Source organism: Lucilia cuprina, chromosome 5 (genome assembly GCF_022045245.1).
Source record: "Lucilia cuprina isolate Lc7/37 chromosome 5, ASM2204524v1, whole genome shotgun sequence".
NCBI lineage: Eukaryota > Metazoa > Arthropoda > Insecta > Diptera > Calliphoridae > Lucilia > Lucilia cuprina.
In genome coordinates this window covers 37,764,251-37,781,991 of record NC_060953.1, presented here as the reverse complement: position 1 = coordinate 37,781,991, position 17,741 = coordinate 37,764,251, and the positions used below count along the sequence as shown (strand labels likewise).

Genomic DNA, 17,741 nt, shown 5'->3' with positions numbered 1-17,741 from the left:
AAAAAAATAACTTACATACATATACTATGTCTAAATTTCAATTATATACATTGGTCCTTTCTTGTTTGCCTTGTAACTGTAGATCGTATCTAAGCTTTGGCCAAAGAATGGTCCTAATACATTTTGCTTAAAATCTACTCGTTATTTTACACCGGATCTTAAACTATAAAAATTTTAAATAGGTATTGGACGAACCAAGAGTTTATTTAGCTATATACATATGGATGTAAATATTGCCACATACTCTTCCTTTTGTCCATTGACGAAGCCTAGTGAAAATCATTCCATTATTTCCCCTAAACCCTATACAACCTACCACCGAATATGTCTTTTGAATGTCAGCAAAACTAAGCTTTTATCAAGTCTAAATTATATTGCCGATAACCGGACATTTGACACTACCATCACGTACGCCCTTCCGAAAATAACTTGAAGGTTAAAATTCACTTATAAACTATAATATCAGAATCAAATTATACATAAATAATTATAATGTACTTGTAAATTTCTCTACCAAAAATTTAGAGAATAGCACATATTTACCATCAGCCACATAAAGAGTTTCACAAGAGTTTCGAAAATATGGTAATAAACAACAATTACTTATAATAATTAACATATTTTACATAGGGTCGACCATGCCGAATATACATTTTTAATTGTTTTTTGTTGTGCTTCATTTTCCATGAAGCACAACAAAGCTATTTATTAAAAAAAATGTAACAAACATCAATATAGATGTTCAATAATGCTTAAAACAAAACGACTAAGCAAATTAAAAAACAAATTAAGTGTAATTAGTACAAACAATTATGAATATGGGCATTTCCATGTAAAAATTTAATACTTTTAAAATTTTCGCAATATTGAATTTAATTCATTATTTCTCTTAACTCCCATACAACTAAATATAGCTTTAGATCTTATAATTAAGCATTAACTGTAAAATGTTACGTAATGTATGACTGATATTTTATCCATAAAAAGTAACCTGTGACTAATTGCCAATGGCATTTGACCCAAATACGTAAACTGTAAACATAATCTTTGATTATAAAAAGTAATCAACATACTCCCTGGTGTAGGGTATCATATGATCGACCATGCCTGACTATACTTTCTTACTTGTTTTAATAACTTTGATTAGTATGTTGTGCTCTTAGTGAAAATATTTAAATACATAAATCAAAGCAGCCCTTATGTAATTTAGTCTGGTATGAAAAGTGCCACGCCCACCCAATAAAATCCGCCTATTTTTGGCATAAGATCTCATCATACAAATTTGTATCTAACTGCTTTTAATTAAGAGTTATGACTTTTTTCGTGCTAAATTTGTCTTTGGTACCACTGTGCATCAGAGTCATAGGAACTTGGTGATTATGCCCACCGTTTCATTACTCATTGAAACCCATAGTTTTAATTCAGTTTTTATACCCTACACCACTTTAGTGGGGAGGGTATTATACGTTTGTGCTGATGTTTGTAACATACAAAAATATTGGTCCAATACCCACCTTAAAGTATACCGATCGATTCAGAATCATTTTTTGAGTCGATTAAGACATTGAAAATGGTTGAAATCGGTCCATTATTTCACCTAGCCCCCATACAACCGTACCTCCCGATTTGAACTTTTTATGCCATAATTACGTCAAATATTCTGCTACCTCTCTAAAAATTGGCACAAATAAGTTTTATATAAGTATAAATGACACTGCAGATTTTCGTAAGGATCGGCCCTTATTTGACCCTAGCCCCCATACAAACCCCCCTTCAAAAAATGACTTAAACGTCTAAAATTTACTTGTAACCATTTGTATCGCAATGAAATTCAACAAAACTAACCGTTATTTAGAAATATATCCTTTTCCCAAATTTACCGATGATCGGCCCATATTTGACCTATATAAAACCTCATTTAGAAATTTTAGTTATTTATCAATAAATTGCTTAAATATTTTGAAATTATGGTAATATTCAACATAAAAGTTTCTTTATAAAAAATAAAAATTTTATAAAAAGGAAAAATTTTAAAAATATACTCATGGTGTAGGGTATTATATGGTCGGCCATGCCCGACTATACTTTCCTACTTGTTAATTTTAATTAATTTTTTTTAAAAATAAACGACTTATCAGACCACCCTGTAGTTTAGAATCGATCAACTGTGAATGTACGTATTTCAATAAATGTTAAAAACTTTAACTCATTAATAAATAACTTCATATAAAAACTAAAATAATAAAAATCCTAATGTACAGTAACACAAGTATAGACAACAAATTAATTTGAAATTTTTATAAAATTTATTTTTGCTGCGCACAAACTTATTATGAATCAATTTAAATTTAAAATTATTTTGTTAGTTGTTATATTATTAAAAACACAACCATTAACACACTCACTGACAGTGAAATTTACTAAATTCGAATGTTTTGCATTTGACAAACCATTTGCTGATATTCCAAAATGTTATTTGAAGGCATTAGCACGCGATAAAGTTGCTTTGAATCTTCATGTGCGTCTGCATCAGGTGCCAGTACCTAATGTTTCGGTAAGTTTGTATTTTGATTGTTTGTAGTCTATTTTCTAATAATCTTTGTCATTTTTCAGGTTAATGCCGGATTTTTTATTAAAGGTTCCACACAAATTTATCGTCCATTTCTTTATAATAATACCGTTAATTTTTGCAAATTTTTGAAAAATCCCAATCATTTACCTTTCTGGAAGATTGTCTACTCCATCATTAAGCCCGCTTCGAATATCAATCATACCTGTCCCTATAATGTAATTTTAAAGAAATCTTATTTTATTACTTTTACTATATTAATATCGTATATATATCTATTTAAGCACGATATAATTGTAAATAATCTAGTCTTGGATAGTGGCATGCTTAAAATGGTTCCATTTCCAACTGGTGACTATTTAGTGATTCTTAGGGTAGCCGCCTACAATCATTACAAGGCTGAAATTCGCTCGTACTTAAGTATTAAGGAATAATATGTAGATCTGAATTTAAGAAATATCTTTAATGTTTTTATAAAGTTGTATTTACGGTTTTCTAAAAACTAAAATACATGATTCAAATACATAATTTAAACCTTTATTATCGAAGTGATCCCACAATGTACTTATTTTTAGAATTTGATTTGGAATGAAATAGATTATAGAAATAGATCTTCTGGTTATCAAAGTTTCTTCGGATAACGGAAACCAAATTGATGATGTTCAGGATTATTTACTGTATAAGACAGTCTGTCTGTATGTTTGTCAAATTCTGTATGTTCTTCAAATTAACTTTCTAAAATCACCAGATATCGTGGGGACTCCATCCGGAAAATATAGAAAACACATCGATAATATTTATATTTGTTTCCTATTTATACCCTACACCACTATAGTGGGGTATTATGCGTTTGTGCTGATGTTTGCAACACCCAAAGATATTGGTTCTACATCCTCCTTAAAGAATACCAATCGACTCAGAATCACTTTCTGAGTCGATTTAATGTCTGTCTGTCTGTATATCCATAAAAACCTTGTGCGCACGCTACAGGTCACAATTAATTTGGTCAAGATAATTTGATAAAAATTTAGAACATACTCTTCTTTTGGTCTAAGGACGAACGCTATTGAAAATTGTTAAAATCGGTTCGCCTAGTCTCCATATAACTGTACCCCCCTTTGTGAGCCTTTGCGCTCACATTTAAGTTAAATGTTCTATTAATTCAACAAAAGAATTTTGCTTTAAAATCAATTTTTGTAATGATCGGGCCTCATTTGACCCCCATATTAACTCCCCTTCAGAAAATGCCTTGAAGTTCAAAATTCACTTATAAACATTAATAACACGATTAAATTCTACAAAAATAACTTTGAAGTAGACGTAAATTCGTCTACCGACATTTATAAGGATAGGACCATAGTTACCCCTACACCCGGCATAAAGTTAAAAAACAAATCAACTGTTAATTTTTTAAAAAACCCATATTTTTAACATATTGACTGTTGTTCTTTAAAAAATACTGTTATACTTCTTTTCAAGTTTCATAGTTCCAATGATATTCAGAGTCCTTATAGATAGTGAAAACGATTAAGCTATGAATGTAGGGTAGAAGTGAGATCATTCAATCGGCTAATTCCGAATAACTTAACCGAGTAATCGATTTTATTCAAGTATCAAATTTTATTTTCGTTTATCGATTATATTTCATCCCCAAAAGTTCTACAGGTTAACTTTACATATGATGAGAAGCAGACGTGATTAATTGTTTTTCAAAGGGCCGGTATCGCCGTTTTTGCTCAGTGCGAAAAAGTTTAAAAATACGTACATTATGATGTCATACGAAATATTAAAATGGAAAAGTCTAAAGTCAACATTTCTTAGTATCCTGAGCAAGAAAACAATTTAAAATATGTCTTACGGTTTTAATTTGAGAACGCTTAAAAAAAGTGGTGCATGGTCCCCCTTTAACTCTATGTCTGTATGTTTATTGAAATCAACTTTCTGAAGTCCCCACATATTTTCGGGACACAAATCTTCAACAATTCTTTTAGACATCAACATAATCGGTTTAGTAATAAATCTTCCGAAAAAATTGCAGGAAAAAAAACTTTCATTAAACTTTATCAATGGTTTATAAATCAAATTTTCATACAAAATTTATTCTATAAACTTTGGTAAATTGTTATGAATAAGGCAGTTAATCAGTAAATTATAGACAACTGCTTGATAATATTAATTTTTTTTTCGATTTTTATAAAAAATATTTTTTTAGTTCCATGTTTCGATGATTCAAATGCAAGGAAATCGGATGGACTGAGACTTTTGATGCTTTATTAAGCATTAAATGTTTCTATTAGTATTTTCATGTCCAGAAAAATCGAGAATTTCTGATTCACCATGGTGTGCCACATTTTTGGTCAATAGAGAATGGTTTATAAAAATATGATATAATTCTTTCACGCACAAAACTAAGCCGTTGGATTTTTAATAGATATGTCTTCACCACACACTTTATTCTGACGTAAATTGATAATTTTTATTGAAAATGAAAAAAGTGTTTTCGAAGGATATTAAGGATAAGATCCTTTTAAAAAGTAGCAACATCAAATTCTAAAAAAATTTCGTTATTTTCTTTGGAAATACCCTTTTACTTTAGTTGTGAACTCAAAATAGCGCTCTAAATGGAAAAAATTATTAAAAAAAATCTTGGGACACCAGAATTACGTGTACGTTGAAGAGATAAGGTGGAGGAAAGAATGACCACATTCTTTTCGCCAAAGGGGTAAATGGAATTATATTATTTTTCCGAATATATGGCTATCTAACGTAGAGCGACTTTTCCTAAAGCATTTGGCGTTTGTTAAGTAAATTGTTGGGCTCTTAATATTTTACAAGGTAAACGTTGATCATACCTCCCAAAACATTGGAAATTACAGAACAACTTGATATTGATCGATATTAATCTGGTTTACTAGCCCTCTGCCTTTTTAAATACATAGGAAATCATGGATTAGGTAATGTACAATCTAACAGACCTATTAATGCAGAGATTCTCTAAAAGCCTTTTAACGGCACGCTTTAGAAAGATTATATTTGGTACAGTTTAGCTTTATCAACCGGGTCAGTGAATGTTAAGTTACAATTGAAAAGAGTCGGATTTAAAGAACAAGCATTATCCTTGCAACGAACGACCAAAAGGTTTTCCTAAAAGCAGTAAGAATCTTAGTATGATAAGATATCGATCATAGATCAACAATGTTCATAACTGACTTAAAAAATTTAATATGTGAACAATTTTTTATACCCTCCACCACCATCAGTGGTGATAGAGGGTATATATAACTTTGTCATTCCGTGTGTAACACCAAGAAATATTCATCTAAGACCCAACAAAGTATATATATTCTGGGTCCTTATCAAATTCTGAGTCGATCTAGCTATGTCCGTCTGTCCGTCTGTCTGTGTAAAACATGCTCACGATAAAACGAAGCAATAGAAGTTAACCAAATTCACCCTAAATGTTCTTCGTTTTCCTAAGTTGTTTGGTATTGAAAGTGGGCAAAATCGGTTCACATCGGGAAAAGTTATGAATCAAAATTTGAAACAACCTCGAAAAAATAGGCATTTTTTACACATTCTGATGTAATTTCCTCGAAAACTATCCAAGATAATTCCATAAAAATCGGCATACATTCGTTTCCACAAAAGAGCTTTATCTCTGCGTAAAATCGCTAGAATCGGTCCACAATTTCATATACCTCCCATACAAAAGTACAAATTCCCGGAAATTTGGTTTTTTGTTAATAACTTTCGTCGTAATGTCGATATCTTCACAAAATTTTAGAAATTAAAATTTTATGACAATAGAATTTATACAAAGATATTTTTTTGAATGGGTCCATAATTGGTCATAGCTCCCATACAAGGTCCCCTCCCGAAAATCACTTAAACGAGCATAACTCATTATTAAATTAAGATATCGATATAAAATTTGGTACAAGTATTGCTCTTATATACAGAAATATTACAATGAAAGCTTTCTTGGATCGGTCCATAATTGGTCATAGCTCCCATACAAGGTCCCCTCCCGAAAATCAGTTAAACCCGCATAACTCATTAGTAAATCAAGATATCGATATAAAATTTGGTACAAGTATTGCTTTTATATACAGAAATATTACAATGAAAGATTTTTTGGATCGGTCCATATTTGGTCATAGCTCCCATACAAGGTCCCCTTCCGAAACTCACTAAAACACGCATAACTCATTACTAAATTAAGATATCGATATAAAATTTGGTACAAGTATTGCTCTTATATACAGAAATATTACAATGAAAGCTTTTTTGGATCGGTCCATAATTGGTCATAGCTCCCATACAAGGTCCCCTCCCGAAAATCAGTTAAACCCGCATTACTCATTACCAAATTAAGATATCGCTATAAAGTTTGGTCCAAATATTTATCTTATATACAGGAATATTACAATGAAAGCTTTTTTTGGATCGGTCCATAATTGGTCATAGCTCCCATACAAGGTCTCCTCCCGAAAATAACTAAAACGCACATAACTCATTTCTTAATTAAGGTATCCATATAAAATTTGGTACAAGTATTGCTCTTATAAACAGAAATATAACCATGAAAGTTTATTTGGATCGGTCCATAATTGGTCATAGCTCCCATACAGGGTCCCCTCCCGAAAATCAGTTAAACCCGCATAACTCATTAGTAAATCAAGATATCGATATAAAATTTGGTACTAGTATTGCTTTTATATACAGAAATATTACAATGAAAGATTTTTTGGATCGGTCCATATTTGGTCATAGCTCTCATACAAGGTCCCCTCCCGAAAATCACCTAAACGCACATAATTCATTAGTAAATTAAGATATCCATATAAAATTTGTTGCAGGCATTGTTCTCACATAAAGAAATACTACCACGAAATCTTTTTCCGATCGGTCCATAATTGGTCATAGCTCCCATATTAGTTCCCCTTCCGAAAAACACTTAAACACGTACAAATCATTACTTAATTAAGATATCCATATACAATTTGGTACAAGTATTGATCAAATACAAAAGACATTACTAAGAAATTTTTTTCCATCGGTCTATAACTGGTCATAGCTCCCATACAAGGTCTTCTCCCGAAAATAACTAAAACGCACATAACTCATTACTAAATTAAAATATCCATATAAAGTTTGGCACAAGTGTTGCTCATATACAGAGAAATAATATTATGAAATGTTTTTCTGATCGGTCCATAATTGATCATAGCTCCCACACAAGGTCCCTCTTAGAAAAACACACATACAAAATTCCCTTCCGAAAATCAGTAAAAACGCACATAACTCATAACCAAATATTGATATCCATACATTTATCAAAAATATTGCTCTTGTATACATAAATTCACTATAAAATTGTTTTACGATCGGTCCATATTTAGTCATAGCTCTCATACTAGGTCCAGAAAATCACTTAGATTCACAATATTTAGTATCAAGTAATGATATAGATACAAAATTCTGAATCTTTGTCTTTATATACATAATTGGACATAGCTCTTATACAAAGTCCTTTTACGAAAATCTCTTAAACGCACATTACTTATTACCAAATTAAAAATATTAGTTTATATATATATACTTATATTTCTCCTATATTAGGTCCTGCCCCTAAAAGCGCTTTAACCGTATTTAAGGAGCATTATCAATTTGTGTTGAACAAAATTTTGTGTAGAACATAATTATATATGTATTTGTATTTTGAAAATCTTTAAATCTTTCACACATATACATACATGCAAATTACTAAATTTATAATGATCAATAAATCTTGGAATTTTAATAAATTTAACTTTTGGGATTTTTTCCATTAAAGACATGAGAAAACTTATTTCTACAAATATTTGATCAATTAGAAAAGTAATAACATAAAAGTAGCTGGTGGAGGGTATCTAAGATTCGGCACAGCCGAATATAGCACTCTAACTTGTTTTTAAATCAAAATGTCTCTATCAAGTTTGACGACAATCGGACCAAAAATTTAACCTATGGCACCTTACAGTTCAAAAAAATAAATTCTTTTAGTGTGGACTAGTTTTATTTCATATGTATAACTTTTAAACCGATAACTGATTACATTTCATATTTAGTATCTAAAATAAATCTAACCTTGCTTAAAGACACCGGTATTTTGAACATTCTGGCTTCTATACTATAAGATTAAAGAATATTTAAATAATGATTTGAAAAAATTAAAAAAAAATTAAACTTACATTGCCCGGAGGAGAATTTTCACAATTTTTTCTACTAACTACCCCACCGATATCAATTTCGCAACCTTGCTGAAAAACGCCGGTATTCTGAACGTCTTGCCTTATAATCTTAAAGAGTAAATATTAATAGTGAAATAATAATTTAGAAAATATAAAAAAACTTACATTTGTTGGTTCGCCCATTACACTGACAGCAATGCAAACCACTACAAATAATATTTGATATACTTTCATAGTTTTTTCTTTCGGATCGTTTAACCGTTTCAAAATATTGAAAAATATTGTTGAATATATAATTCTTCTAGTTGTTTTTATGCATTTTTTTAAATCAGCTATAACTTTATATTTTGTTATTGTTATTTATAACATGTTTAAACCTCGAGAAAAATCATTGTGATTCAGATTTAAGTTTTAAATAAATAATAAATTTAACCACAGAACTACAAAACTACTCCACGGATCTTGGCATCTATATATATTGAAAACAAAGAAAACGAAATATACGCTAATCTTCTTAATCACCTGTTGCCAATGAGGTCTCCATGTCCCCTTATTGAATGTTTCTCTAACATGTTTAAAGATGCTCGGCATTCCATTTCCTATCGCAGCTTGATTGTCGTTTCATATTTTTGACTAAGATTTTAGTCTGAAATTAATATGTCGCCTCTACTCTTCCAGAGCTTAAATCAAGACTCGGTAATTGTCGAAGACAGAAATGTGCGTTTGAAAAATTTTAGACCGATCCGGAATAGTAGGCAATAAAAAATCGAATGTATTTGCTATAATAGAAAGAGAACTTGAGGTTAAGGTGATAATTTGACGCAACGAGGGCTAAATTAGTTTGAGTGGACAGGACCACAAAAGTTCTATTTAAAAAGATTAAATTTTTGGGAAGGGACCTTGCATTTGGGCTATGGGCCATTTTAGACCTACATATAAACAAAATTTTGTATCGATATAATTTTTAACGGTGAGAAATGAGCATTTTACGGAAGAGGACTTTATATGGACTTTATTATGGACCCATCCGATCGGTGATAACGAATGTATTTACTATAAAGAAAAGAGAACTAGAGGTTAATTTATCCTGACAATTTTACGCAACAAGGGCTTAATTAAAATCAGGTTCTAAAGATTGACTTTATAGGGTAGATTATGGAACGATCCAATCGGGGATAGTCGACCAAAAAAGACCGATTTTATTTGCTATAAAGGAAAGATAACTGAATTGAAATCTTGTTTGAATCTGTAGGTCCACAAAAAACTTTATTGAAAAATATTGAGATTTTCAGAAAGGGGGCCTTACATGAGGGCTATGAAGCATTTTGGAGCAATTTACTGAAAAGGTATGAAGTCCGATTAGTCGATTATAGGTCGATACAATAGGGGACAGTCGGCAGAAACAAGACCGAATTTATTTGCTATAAAGAAAGGATAATTGGGGCTTAAGTGGCAATTTGACAATTTTAAGTTATCATGACTATTTGATGTAAAGAGGGCTGAATTGAAATCATGTTTAAATGGGTAGGTCCACAAAAACTCTATTCACAAGTATTTTGGACCTACATATAAACAAATTTTGTAACAATATTCCTTTTTAACATTGAGATCTGAGTGTTTGAACAGGTCTTGATATGGTCTATAATGGACTGATCCGATCGGGGATAGTTGTCAATGGAAGATCAAATGTATTTGCTATAAAGGAAATTTACTAAGGAGGGCTAGATATAGTCGATTATAGGTCGATCCAATAGGGGATCCAATAGTGGGAACAAGACCGAGTTTATTTGCCATAAAGGAAGGATAACTGGGGCTTAGTTAGTTAGTTAGTTAGTTAGTTAGTTAGTTAGTTAGTTAGTTAGTTAGTTAGTTAGTTAGTTAGTTAGTTAGTTAGTTAGTTTGAAAGGAGGATTTATAAACGTCAAATCCGAAGAAATACACCTAGGCCTCCATCGGGCCTGTTGTGCGCTCCTTAACCAGTGCCATGGATAGAAATCGAATCCACCACCTCCGGTCTACCAGACTAGAACACTAACCACTAACCTACCGGAGGCCACTAACTAGGGCTTAAGTTATCATGACTATTTGAATTGAAATCATGTTTAAATAGGTAGGTCCACAAAAACTCGAAATATTGAGATTTTCTAAATAGAATCTTACATATGGGTTTGTAACAATATTCCAGTTTAACAGTGAGAAATGAGTGTTTGAACAGGACTTTATATGGTCGATTATGTACTGATCCGATCGGGGATAGTCGACAATGGAAGATCAAATGTATTTGCTATAAAGGAAAGAAAAACAAATGTTAAGTTATCCTCACTATTTGACGCAACGAGAGCTTAATTTTACGAAAGAGGACCGAGATTTTCGAAATGGGACCTTACATTTGGGCTATAAAGCGTTTTGGACCTATATACAAATAAAATGAACCGATCGGGGAAAGAATGTCTTATAGCAATTCCACTGTTATAAGACTTCTATATAAGATGTTTTTTTCACATTTTTATTCGAAACTTGTACCAAGTCAGACCGAGCCAGTTGATAAAACTATTTCTTTTGATATATTAATAATGGTCAAATTTTGTGGTTATAATTATATTCCAGTGGGAGTTATTAAAAATAATTAAATATTCCGGGAATTTGTACATTGTAAGCATTAAATGATATGGACTTTATAGAAATAAAAATCACTTTTAGTAAAGTTTTTTATATCTATTAAAAATTTTTTTAATTTTTTTTATTCAGTAACAATCATTTTGCAAATTTAAACAACATTTTTGTTTCATTGAATGATTTTTTAATCAATGAAAATCTTTTCTTCTTAAAGTAGCATAACCAGAGTTTACGAAACAGGGTTCCTGAAAATTAATTTATTAATCATAAATAAAATATAAATTTATCGATTAAAACTTACTTCTGGATCAGCCAATACACCGGCTGCAATGTATCCAGCTACAAGTACAAACAGAAATAGTTTCATATTAATGCTGAAGATCGAAAAAAATGCAACAGGCCTCAACAAAAGATATTGGAATACTTTAAAATATTTTATAATCTGCTAAGGTTTTATACTCTTATACACGCATTTCTGATAATATTTGTAATGACGACATTTACATAATAATACGAATCGATTATATAACCCTGCAGTTCGGAGTGGAATTTAAACAAAACTAAATTGAAATATATTTTCATTTAACTTTTATTCATTTTATTTAACATATTTACAAAAATTGTTTGTTTGAGTTTTAATAAACGACTGTTTAAATTTTTATAGATTATTTTGGTTTTTAATCAATCCAGGTTATATAACCAGAGTTTACTAAGCATCGTTTCTGAAAATAAAATAATAAATGAGATATGTTGGCTTTAATATATATAAATTAGCAATATTTAAACTTACTGGAGCACCCACAACACCGGCAACAATGTATACAGCTACAAGAATAAATATAAAAAATTTCATATTTTCTCACAAGTTGGATAAGGGCAACAAATCGATGCAAAATACATAAAAATACTCTAAATTATATTACATGTTACTTGGGTTTTATACACTTGCTGAAGATCATATACATATATGTATCTGTTTATAATTGTAATGTTGAAATTTATTAATAAAATCCATCATGGTTAAAGAACCCTGCAATTCGGAATAACACAAAGTGCCTTGTACATCCCTCTGTCTGTTGAAAGAACGATAGAGTCCACACGGCAAATGCAAGAAAAGTGAAATTTCTAAAAATATTTAAAAATTCGTATAGGGTTCTCGATATTGTAAATGAGCAATATCGGTTCACATTTTCATCCCTGCAAAGTGGCTCTGGTGAAATTCCTCAAAAACGTGGTTTATAGGAACCAACAGCTCACTGTCAAATTGTAGGAAGTACAGAATCTGAAGAGGTAATAGACCTATTCAGATGCTGTTAAAAGCATTTTGTATAGGGTTCTCGATATTGAAAATGGGCAATGTCAGTTCACGTTTTCATCCCTGCAAAAGTGGCTCTGGTAAAATTCCTCACAAACGTGGGGAACTAGCAGCTCACTGTCAAATTATAGCAAATACAGAATCTGAAGAGGTAATAGACCTCTTCAGATTCTATGACTTGTTTAATGATGAGCAATATCTGTTCCTGAAATCACCCTCCAGGAATACTGTCAAATTGTAGAAAATCAAGAATCATGAGGAGGTCTGTTTGTCCTCATATATATATGTTGAAAATACGATAGGGTCCAAACAGTCATACAGCTAAGGCTTGTTTAATAATACTATGAACAATATATGTTCCCTATTTCGCCCATCCAAGTGGGCTTCAAGAATACTGCCAAGTTGTGGAAAAATAAGAATCTGAAGAGATCTGTTTGTTTTTATATCTGTTGAAAGCTCGACATGGACTAAACGATCTAAATAAAGGATTGTTTGATAATGAACAATATCTGTTATCAATTTCATCCATACAAGTGACCTCCAGTAATACTGACAAGTTGTAGTAAATGAAGAATCTGAAATGTTCTTATATCTGTTAAAAGTACGTCCTAAAAAGCCTTGTTTGATAATGAAAACGTACAATATCTGTTTCTGATTTCACCCATAGAAAAGATCTCCAGGAATACTGTCAAATTGTAGAAAGTGAAATATAGAAGTGGTCTGCACGTCCTTACTTGGTCCAAACGGTCCTATAGATAAGACTTGTTTAATAATGATAATAGACAATATCTATCTGATGAAGAATCTAAAGAGATCTTTTCTTTATATTAGTTGAAAGCATGATACGGTTCAAATAAAGGCTTGTTTAATAATGATATCTGATCCCGATTTCGTTCATACAAGTGGCCTCTAGAAATACTGTCAAGTTATAGTTAAAGAAGAATCTAAATATGCCTGTTGTCTTTATATCTGTTGAAAGCACTATAAGGTCCAAACAGCATTATATATACAACTTTTTTGATAATGCTAATGGACAATATTTGTTTCAGATTTTGGCCATACAAATGGCCTCAGAAATACAGTGAAGTTGTAAAAAAAAAGAAAAATCTGAAGAAGTCTGTTTGTTCTTACAATCCTATCGATAAGACTTTTTTATAATAATGGACAATATTTGTTAGCAATTTCACCCACAGAAGTGGCCTCCAGAAATATGTCAAGTTGTAGAAAGTGAAGAATCTGAAGTGATTTATTTGGCCTTATACCTTTAGATAAGACTTGTATAATAATGATAATAGACGACATCTGTTACCAATTGTAAGAAAAGAAGAATCTAAAGAGGTCTTACAAACCTACATATATATTTACTCTGAACTTTGTCCCTAACAGCGAATTTTCACTATCAGCATTTTCACTATTTTCAGAAATAGAAAGACCACTAACCACCATACATGGTCGCCTTATATAGAAAATCATTATTCATTTTGTGGTTCTATAAAATTAACTGGTGTTTATAAACATTTGTGGTAAAAATTTCACAATGAATCAGGTATAAAGCTATAGTTGAGTGGGTGTAATACGTTTGTGCTTCTATTTGTAGAGGTATGTACGTTCACATCTATCAAATGTTTGACCGAAATTACGTTATTCCTAGGTTACGTTAGATTGATAGAAGGATATATGATACATCAAATCCGTAGATATACACCTAGGCTGTTGTCGGACCTAATGTGCACACCTTTATAGTGTTAATTTCCGTTGTTCAGAAACTCAGCTCATTTGAAGGAGCCTTCCCGTCCTGCTCTCATGCTCCTAAATATTTGATATTTTAATTTTTCTTTCTTTTTTTCTTTCATTATTTTTGTATATATTCAATATTTAAACATTTACAACCAAACAGCTAGAGGTTCCACCACCACTTCTAAAAAAGTATAAGGTAGCAGAAAAGGTATAAAAAGTGAATGTTTCAACTTAATTTCAATAAATTTACAAAGTAAAATTGTTATTCGATTACAAAAAAAATGCAATTAATTAAATTGTTCCTTATAGTGGCTTGCATTGCTGCCGGAGTAATGGCTTCTCCCGATAATGTAAGTTTATCAATATATAATCCTTTCAATGTTCTCATCTTTTAATTAATATGAAATATTTTCAGTATAATGCTCAAGACGTTTATAACAGCGGTCATTTTCAACAAGGAGGAAAAAAATAATTTAAATAATATCAAAATTTTATGATTCAAATAAAATCAATTTAAAAAAATTATACAAATTTTGTTTAATCTGTAATGAATTAATCCAAAAGGAATACCTTAACCATTTTCCTAATTTCTTGTTAGGTTTTATACCGTACACCACTATAGTGGGGAGGGTTTGTGCTGATGTTTGTTACACACAAAAATATTGGTCCAATACCCACCTTAAAGTACCGATCGATTCAGAATCATTTTTTCAGTCAATGTCCGTCCGTCCGTCTGTCCGGCTGGCTGGCTGTACATGTAAACCTTGTGCGCAAGGTACAGGCCGCAATTTTCATGATAATTTGACGAAATTTGGACCAAGCATACTATCATCTCTTTAAAAATTGGCACAAATAAGTTTTATATAAGTATAAATGACACTGCAGATTTTCGTAATGATCGTCTAACACACTAACACTAAAACAAACTGTTATTTAAAATTATACCCTTTTTTAATGAGGGTCGGCCCATGTTGGACCTATATTTTATATAAAGCCTCTTTTAGAAAATTAGGATCGGTACTTAATTGACCCTAGATTAAAGATTATTGTTGTCTTGACAATACTTGACAAACTTTTCCCCTTCAGTAAGTTTGATGAGGAGGATTTAGAAAATTGCGAGTGCAGCGATGAAAATCGACTTCCGAATTTAATGAGAATTGATCTATTAGTGACTTTAGTCCGATCATTACAAAAATCGATAGTGTTCTTTAGAGTTCTATTAAATAAGGTTTTGGCGATTTTTGTTGAAATAATAGAACATTAAATGTAATTTTGATCTAAAAGCCCTATTCGGGGGTACGATTGTATGGGGCTAGGCGAAATAATGAATCGATTTCGTTCTTGAAAATTGCGACCTGTAGCATGTGCACAAGGTTTACATTGACACACCGACAGACGGACATAGCTAAATCGATTCAGAATGTGATTCTGAGCGAAGGCACATATCGGTGGCAGTTGGGTATCCACCTCTATTGATTCACTGGAGCACCGTCGCAACGTGGGGTGTATTTCACTGTTCTATCGATACTACAATGGAATATGTTTCTTTGAAATTATGGAACTTGTTCCTGATACCCATATATTCTTGCTCAACACACGTCCTTCTTTAAGAACATACCCATTTGTGGTAGACTGACCAGTGGACCGCACAACACATTACAGGGAAAATTCATTCTTCAGCCGCACTGTTCGTATGTGGAATAAATTTCCTGCAGAGTTATTCCCTGCCACTTTCGATATAAGAAGATTTAAATTAAATGTCCATAAACACTACTCCCTCTATCCTACTTCCCACAGCCGATTTAGGGTCATCTTCTTTTTAGGGTCATACCCTGAGTGTTGGTCCAATTAAAAAAAAACTTCCAAAAGAAGAAAATAATGATCACTCACTTCCTGAGACTGAAGTAGTGAATTTGAAATCAAATAAAAATATGACAAGCCTGTGTTAACATCATAACTTTTCATGTCTTTTTCGGTACTTCCATGTAGTAAATTCTATTTCTTTTTCGCTTCTTTGGAAGTTCTTTTTTTTGGTGGGTTTATATAGGAGATGATGTCACGTGAACTATTGCAAATTTGCCAATTTTTTTTTTTTTTTTAAATGAAAGTATTGATAAATCTAATAGTTTCTCATTTCTGAACTTAATTCCATTGGAAGGTGCGAACCCACCTTTTTCCAAAATGTTCACATTAATGTCAAAGTCCCTAATTAAAAAATTTTAGAATTCTAAGCTTTAAAAATTTCTTAGGTTCAACGACACCTATTTCTGATCCAATTTATTTCCCAAATGTTAACATTGGTGTCAGAGTTCTTTATGCAAAATTTTACGAATTATACGAATTTTAGTATTTAATTCATATGGAAGGTGCCACGCCCCCTTTCTGATATTAATCGAACGTTAACATGGTTGTCAAACTTTTAGCTCTAATAATTTCTCAGATATACGAATTTTTGTATTTAATTCATAAGAATGCAAATATTCACATGTTCTTAGTGCAAAATTTAATTTAATTAATATGAATGTTAAAGTTTTAAAAGTTTTATTCAAATCGAGTAATATTAACCCATAACTGTGAAGATCAAAAGCAATATTACGATTTGTTTGAAATAGTGAAATATTATTTTTTTGTTTTCTACCAATTTTAACGAAACTTACAAGCAATATATATATGTATTTAGGATGACATCGAAAAAATTATTAACCCTTAAACTTTGAAATATTTTTATAATGTCCATTATATATAAACTAAATACTCAATACCATTTCACGATAAAGATGTGGGTAATGGATCAAAACTGATATCAGATATAGTTTCACATTAAAATCACTTGAATTTGTATCAAAAGTTCTAATTTTATAATTATAAAAAGTCCAACTATTATTCATGCATATTTGTGGTAAGAAATAAAAATATTATAGTTGAAAATAATTCATGGGGAAATTTTCTTATGTGTAACATGTATGAATGTATGAGTCGAGCATGTCCGACCATATGATATCCTACACCAATGGATATGTTTGTAGATATACGTCTACGTTAAAGTAATTTATTCAAAATTTTATCAAGATTTAAATATTTATAAGTAAATTTTGAACTTGAATTTTGAACTACACCAATGGATATGTTTGTAGATATACGTCTACGTTAAAGTAATTTATTCAAAATTTTATCAAGATTTAAATATTTATAAGTAAATTTTGGACTTGAAGTCTTTTTCAGAAGCGGATTTTATATGGGAGCAAGGGTCAATTGAGGTCCGATTATTACG

The 17,741-nt window shown here is 31.1% G+C and overlaps 1 protein-coding gene and 3 long non-coding RNA genes across 5 annotated transcripts; 2 read left to right on the top strand and 2 right to left on the bottom strand.

The window, feature by feature from the left end:
* Positions 1 to 2,253: 2,253 nt before the first annotated feature.
* On the top strand, positions 2,254 to 3,003 carry LOC111682575. Its single transcript, XM_046952456.1, has 4 exons — positions 2,254 to 2,269; positions 2,367 to 2,554; positions 2,614 to 2,787; positions 2,854 to 3,003. The coding sequence occupies exons 1-4, from the start codon at positions 2,254 to 2,256 to the stop codon at positions 3,001 to 3,003; spliced, it is 528 nt and encodes a 175-aa protein (XP_046808412.1).
* Positions 3,004 to 11,545: 8,542 nt separating this feature from the next.
* Positions 11,546 to 11,966, bottom strand: LOC124420171. Its single transcript, XR_006941082.1, has 2 exons — positions 11,720 to 11,966; positions 11,546 to 11,663 (listed from the first exon to the last, which is right to left on the bottom strand). It is a non-coding gene; the product is annotated as an uncharacterized LOC124420171 (long non-coding RNA).
* A 23-nt stretch (positions 11,967 to 11,989) lies between these two features.
* Positions 11,990 to 17,260, bottom strand: LOC124420172. Of its 2 annotated transcripts, none has more exons than XR_006941083.1 (3): positions 17,128 to 17,260; positions 12,209 to 12,543; positions 11,990 to 12,140 (listed from the first exon to the last, which is right to left on the bottom strand). It is a non-coding gene; the product is annotated as an uncharacterized LOC124420172 (long non-coding RNA). The 2 variants fall into 2 exon arrangements; XR_006941084.1 differs by having other exon boundaries at positions 12,209 to 12,491; positions 17,128 to 17,142.
* On the top strand, positions 14,348 to 14,995 carry LOC111682572. Its single transcript, XR_002762670.2, has 2 exons — positions 14,348 to 14,820; positions 14,886 to 14,995. It is a non-coding gene; the product is annotated as an uncharacterized LOC111682572 (long non-coding RNA).
* Positions 17,261 to 17,741: the final 481 nt, after the last annotated feature.

Coding starts and splice junctions, on each gene's coding strand:
- LOC111682575 (XM_046952456.1), top strand. Junction 2,555..2,613: donor TGCCAGTACCTAATGTTTCG/GTAAGTTTGTAT, acceptor GTCATTTTTCAG/GTTAATGCCGGATTTTTTAT. Junction 2,788..2,853: donor ATCATACCTGTCCCTATAAT/GTAATTTTAAAG, acceptor TATCTATTTAAG/CACGATATAATTGTAAATAA.